Here is a 6,567-nt window from a genome sequence, read left to right as displayed (position 1 = left end):
TGGGAAGAGCTGTAATACATTACTCAGTTTTGTCTTTTGTTCAAAGAGATAAAAATGCTTCTTATGTACCATTACTATGAACTAGTTTTAGTGCCAAGCAAGACAAGAAACAGAGAAATAAAGTTCTGAAACTTAAACAATTATTCTGTTGTTGGAAATTTATTTTTTAAACTGCAGAGGAAAGAGAAGAGCTAGGTGTTGTGTTTTCTAATTGATAGCAAATTTTTATATCAGGCACATCAATTGTTTGAGAATTTACAATGTGAATAGTGAATTCTCTTTCTAAGGCTTGTATCTGGCATCTGTCTCCCCATGCAATGCAAAAATTAAAGCAGGATTTCTTCTGTAATAACATTTATTGGTAGAGTACTTTCCTGTACTTGACCGCACTGTGCTTTGTGGAGGGATGAGCAGTCAGTGTTAGTTGACACCCAGTCCTGAGCTGCATCTTACTCCACCTTTTCTGAACCCTTACAGGCTTTCCCAGGCAGGTAGCCTGAGCCCTAGCTCTGAGCTTGTGATGGGCCAAAGATGCAATGTACAAATTAATTACAGAGTTTAAGTCTACACTATTGAGACAATATTCACTCCTGGTTTTATGCTGTGTGTTTGTGCCATGTGTGGCACATTCCAGTTTCTTCTGAAACCTTTAGTGCCCTGCCTTATGATGTAGCCTCTTATTTGCAGTGAGAACATTCTGGTTGAGAAATTTGATTTAGGAAGATTGATCATTTTAATGGTGTTAAAACCAATAGGTTTAATTGCTCAGCATTCCCCCTCTTTTACAACTGGGGTGTGCTAGCCCTGGCCAGCAGCCACACACCCAACACAGCTGCTCATGCACTTGAGGAATTTAACCTAATTTATTGCCATAATATATTTACTCACTGATTTGAGTATCGGGAAGTGAAGAAGACAAACATTAAAGCATCTTTCCTTCTGCTTTCCCAGGCCCAATAACACTCCAGACATTTCTCCCCTCTTGCTATCTCTCCAGATTACTCACAGTCCCTTGGGTGAGGCGATGGGTGCCACAGGGGTTTGGGGTCAGGATGTAGCAGTTTCCTCTCCTTGTTTCTCACCATTTTCTTCTGCTGCTTCTTCCTTCTTTCTCATTTCCTCTCCTCCATTGTGGGCCCTCCATGGGCCACAGCCCCTTTGGAGGTGTGCCTGCTCAGTCATGGAACACCTCCAAGTCCTCTGACCTTTTTGTCCCTTTACTGCCTTGTTTCCCTCCTTGCCCCCTTTGGTGTTCCAAGTTTGTCTCTTCAGATTTGGTATTTTCTGCCCTTCCCTCAGTATGTTTTCACAGAGGCACCACACACATGGCTGATGGGCTCCTCTTTGGCATGTGACAGGCCTGTTGCAGACCCAACTGGATGGATGTGATCAGCACAGGACAGCCCTGACTTCCTCTGCCAGGGCTACCCCTGCAGTTCCATGGCCAGGATAAGCGGGGAGCAAAGTGGGGCAGAATGGTAACTGTCCAGCTTCAGGCAGACTTGTAGGAGTGGGCAGCTCAGGCTGCATCATCAGAGAGCCTATTAGCATGACATTTATTGGAAAGGAACCCAGGAGGGATCTTGAAGGTCATTCATAATTTTAGATCCGATACAAACTTCTACTTTAGGAAAGAACTGAACCATAAAATCTATGCTTTTCCATGTTGCAAAGTAAAGTTAACTGCACGTGGAAAGGAAGTTAATTGTTTAACTATTTTGGCCTGAAATACAATACTGAGTCACATTTTTATGTCACAGCAGGGAAATGCTACAAAATGGAGCTTGTAGTTATGCATATATGTCATACATATATATAAATATATTTCAGAGTTAAAATAAAATAAAATAAAATAAAATAAAATAAAATAAAATAAAATAAAATAAAATAAAATAAAATAAAATAAAATAAAGTAAAATATCTGAAACTTTGTGTTGCAAATTGTGGAAGGGAAGATTGCACCTGGAGCCAGCAGATAATGGTTGATGCTAACTTCGGCTTCAAAACACTTCCACTCAGCATTCACAGCCAAGATCATTCCTGGCTATGGTTATTGGTTGAGGGAGCATAGATAAATATTGTAAGAAGTAATTACTATTTTACAGAATTTTCATGGAAAATGCTGAAGAAATTTTGTAAAATGTGCTTCTGAAAGACTTGGCTGCAAAGAGCTAGAGCAAAGGACAGATTATGTTATAAGAAGTTTGTTCTAGTTCTGTAGGATGCAGCATCATGGCTTGTAGCTGCTCAGAATGTGTGTGAGAAATCAGCAACTACACCTTGTCTGGATCTGTATGGAACACCTTAGTAAATGCTTTAAATCTGGGCCTGGGCTACAGAGATGAGCTTTGAAGTGGAGTTCTTCAACTACCTCTAATTGTGAAGCCTAGTTTAGTTGGCTTCTTGCACTGAGTTAAGCAGGAGGTTCAGGTAAAACCTCCAGGTCCAGTGCAGTCTATATGGGGCAGATGAGGGATGTAGGGTTTTGCCCTAGACATACCACACTGGTGACAGTTTTGTTAGAATGGGCCATAGCCAAAAGGAGTATCTCCCAATGCCTGGAATATGCATGTCTTGGACAATACTTCAAGCATTTTATTTTATTTTATGTCAGTATAAATCACCCTTCTTTTGTGCAGCATGAAGGGCCATGCACTATACCTTTACTCTCAAAAAAATCCCTAACCAAAACACTTCCCTAAAATCAGCTATTTAATGCAGCCCCTTTGCCAGCCCATTGCTGTGGGAACTCAGTCTTTCATTTATTTATGAAACCAGACAGATTCTTGTGTTGCGTGCAGAGTTGAAATTCTAGGTAAGTGTCCAGACTTTTTAAAAAACTTACTTCAAGTGGTTTTTTTCTTTTTGTGGTATGAATTTAGCTGTGTAAATGGTATGACCATTCAACAGTATCTTGCCATTACTTGTATGATGCTTTTAAAAACACCAAGAATAACTGTAGATGTTCTGTCGAGGTTACCAAGAATCAGTTCGGAGTCTGAGCTAGACAGAAGCAATTTAAGGAAAATGAATAATTTAAAACTAGGAGAACACTGTGTGAGGATATTTACAAAGGAGATTCATGTCTTAAATCCCCCAGCTCTATACCCAAAGAATCTTTGGCTACCATTGCAGCTAAAGGATTAATGTGGCCCATACTGGTTTTAGATAAAAAATAGATCAGTATATCGAATACTTGCTGCACTGAAGTCAAAGAGAAAAATTCCATCAACTTCAGTGAGGTCAATTTACTGAATCACTCGAATTTCTCCAGATATGTTTGATCATCAAGATTTAAAAAAAAAAAAAAAAAACGGATTTTGACAGCACTTTACAACATACTTATTTGAGGCATAATTAACAGGTTAGAAGGTAAATCTAGGATAAAATTCTTTCTCATTTATACTTATGTATCTTGTACCTTCTTTGCATTTACATCACACAGACACCACACAGACACTACTTTTGCATCTGCTGAAATCACCGACAGAATTTCCAATCTTTTCAATAGATAATAATCAAGCTTTTAATGACTGAGATACTGATTAATACATTATTATTCATGTTGTTAATGTTATTATTACAATTTTGAAATAATAATGTAAATGAGAACAAGATTTAAAAAAACCTGCAAGGCAACAAAACCTGAGCATCATAATCTGTAACAAATAAATCTGTAACAAATAAAAAATACACTCAGGAATTGTTTCTCATTAATGTCATATGTGATGTATACGCCATGTCAATCTAACTGAAAATGTGTTTATTGTGACATATGCAAGTACTCGTTAGGGGAAAAAAATAAGTTTGTTTCAACTATGTCTGAAAAGCTAAAGAACTTAAGCAATTTTATTTGTTCAGGTCGGAATTTTGGGGAGGAAATTAATTGTGTTAACTAAGACTGACTCTCAGCAACAACATATTTCCATTTTATAGTATCTTTTATAAATGTGTTTACAGTGTTGTAGATAGTAATTTAAAGTTACAGTATTAATGAAACTGGAAACTTCAGTAACAAAACCAGCATCAATTCTAGAAAACCCAAAATACAATGTTTCAATTCTTTAATTTCCTTGAAATTCCACTTTCTAATCCTGAATTAATTTTATCCATATTATTAAATGTATTTTATTCCATCACTGGAAATAATGGGGAGTTATTTAATGTAATTAATTTTATGTGTTCTGAGATAATTCCTGTTTACTTTGAAATATACAATTTAAAAATATTGTTTATTTTCAACAGAATTCAGGTTTTGATATCTAAAGAATGGTAAGTCTACAACACCTCTGTTCTCTTTCGTTATTGAGTGCTTCAAATATAATACAGAAAACTCTTAGGCAAACTCAGATTTTGGGGGAATTTTTTAGCTTTTTAGAACAAGTTGTTCTAAAATGAGAATAAAAGGTTTTTAAAAAATCCACACTTGGTTTCCTACATTGGCATAGTATAACATTTTCTTAGCATAACTACTTTATAGCTTGTGCATAATAATTTTTGTCCTGTCAATATTCTTAAACGATAACTTTGGATTCATAAATCATCTTAAGCAAGGGATATATACCTCCATGTTACATACTATAAAACACTCCAATAGCAGCAACACCCTTTATGTAAACCTCTGCTGCAAATTAAGGAAATGAACCTTGAAACATTTGCACGAGTGAGGAACATTACCCGTGTGAGTTGTCCCACTGACCTCAAAGAGACTTCTCAAAGGAGTGAGAATTTTCTCATAATAGTAAATGATTATGGTAATGCCTCCGTGCCTGTAAAATACAAATTCCAGGAGGATGTATATTCTATATAATCACTGTATTTATCTGGGATTTTCCGACTATGTTGATAGAACCAGCCTGGCCTTTTCTGGCTTCTGACTGAAAACTGTTCTTGCAGATTTTTCCTGAGCAAGACGTACTGGGCCAGGCTTTTGAAGACGCACTTGAAGTCCTGCAGCAACACTCTGACAGAGACATGCAGAGCTCACCAGGTAAAAAAACCCCATTGTTCCATTTCATTTACCACTTTGTATTTTTACAGGAAGGTACAGCTTGAAGCACGTAGAGGGGAGAGTAACTTCCCAGAGATGTATGAATGGACAGCAGAGGGGTATGTTGGGAGGATGGAAAGGGGGAAGAATTTCTGGAGGGTTTCCACCCCTCCATTAGCATTGCTCAGAGTGACATGCATCTTTCATGTCACAACACAGAGAAACTAACAGTCCCCGCTCAACCTTCCCTCCCGAAACTAGTCTTGTTGCATTGAACTCAAATGTCCTACAATCAGAGGATGTATGACCATAGCGTAACAGCCGTTTTCCACTTTTAATGTTTTAATTGAAAAATTCCCTTCTGTTATGCTGTGAATAAACTCATATAACGATGAATTTCAGTGAAAAAACCAGAAAGAAAAAAGACCAATAATTGAGCAGTTCAATTCCTAGAATTACTTTTTTGCATTAAAATAGAAATTTTAAATATTTTTTATTGCAGAAATGATAGTTTGAACTTGGATAATACATAGAAAAGTGTTTTTCTTGGCTCCAGCAGTTTTCTACTTTACAAAAATGAAAATACAGGCAAACTGGAAATTGTTCTAGTTCAGGCAAGATTTTAGCAAGTCAATTACTCTAAAATTTGAAATCTGCATTTGGTACTTTTATATTGTAAATAGAAATGGAAAGAAGGGAAAATAAGAGGCTACATCACACACCCTCTAAGTCCAGAACAAAACACCTACTGTCTTCCATGTGGAATGTTTTTCACACAAGGAAGTTTATTTACATATTGCCTATTGTAAACTGAAAGGTAAATATGACCAATGGGACCATATCTTTAGCTGTTGCTAATAAATTTTTGGCTCCTTTGCACTGGTAATTTCCATATGCCAAAGGACTTGCTATATACAATTTCTTACAGTGTCCTTGCCTGTATCTGTCTTTGGGCCAGTGGAGAGAGGCATTAAACACTTGCAGCTCAGTGTTTAGTATGTCCCACAGCTGCACCCATATTTCCACGTGCAATACATGTACCCTCTAAAATCTCATGACCACTTGCAAGGCACAATTTATTCCAAGTGCCTCAGTCTGGTGTTCTCTGCTTCTTTTAAACATCCAAAGGTCTTGGGCTCCTTCCATGACATTCTTTCAGGTGGTAGAGATGCTGTGATGTTCCTTCACTTCATTTATGATTAGACACACTGACTTACACTGTACTAATGGCCTGCAGAACTGTAATACTTGTATTACAGTGGTCTGGAATTATCCCATTCATTATATTGGGTGATTTGGCCCTCCCTTTTCCATTAACCAAGCTACCTTATGATACTATGAAATATCTTAATTTTATCCTAACAATTACTGCTTTTCATCATGAAAGCAAACAAAACCAACCCAAGGTTATCAGTAACAGTACAGATTATGTTGGATAACCTGCTGATAAGAAATGTCTTGACTCTGTAGTCTTTTACCATCTAGGAGGCAGCCATCGGATAAATGCATTACTTTGATAATTCTCGATCGGGTTTTCCCCGTTTGGAACAGTTATTCTCGTTTTGATGCAAACTCCT

At 37.2% G+C, this 6,567-nt stretch overlaps 1 protein-coding gene across 1 annotated transcript in view; it reads left to right on the top strand.

The window, feature by feature from the left end:
- Positions 1 to 4,639: 4,639 nt before the first annotated feature.
- SPIC (Spi-C transcription factor (Spi-1/PU.1 related)) overlaps positions 4,640 to 6,567 on the top strand; it is a 6,691-nt gene continuing 4,763 nt past the window's right edge. Inside the window, exons 1-2 of the mRNA XM_010005869.1 lie at positions 4,640 to 4,681; positions 4,897 to 4,990. Of these exons, the coding sequence (XP_010004171.1) occupies positions 4,640 to 4,681; positions 4,897 to 4,990 (136 nt within the window). The remainder of the gene's footprint in view (positions 4,682 to 4,896; positions 4,991 to 6,567) is intronic.

This window comes from Chaetura pelagica, unplaced genomic scaffold (genome assembly GCF_000747805.2).
Source record: "Chaetura pelagica isolate M959 unplaced genomic scaffold, ChaPel_1.0 scaffold79, whole genome shotgun sequence".
NCBI lineage: Eukaryota > Metazoa > Chordata > Aves > Apodiformes > Apodidae > Chaetura > Chaetura pelagica.
Note: the sequence above shows the minus strand (reverse complement) of the source record. Positions and strands in the feature narration are given on the sequence as shown.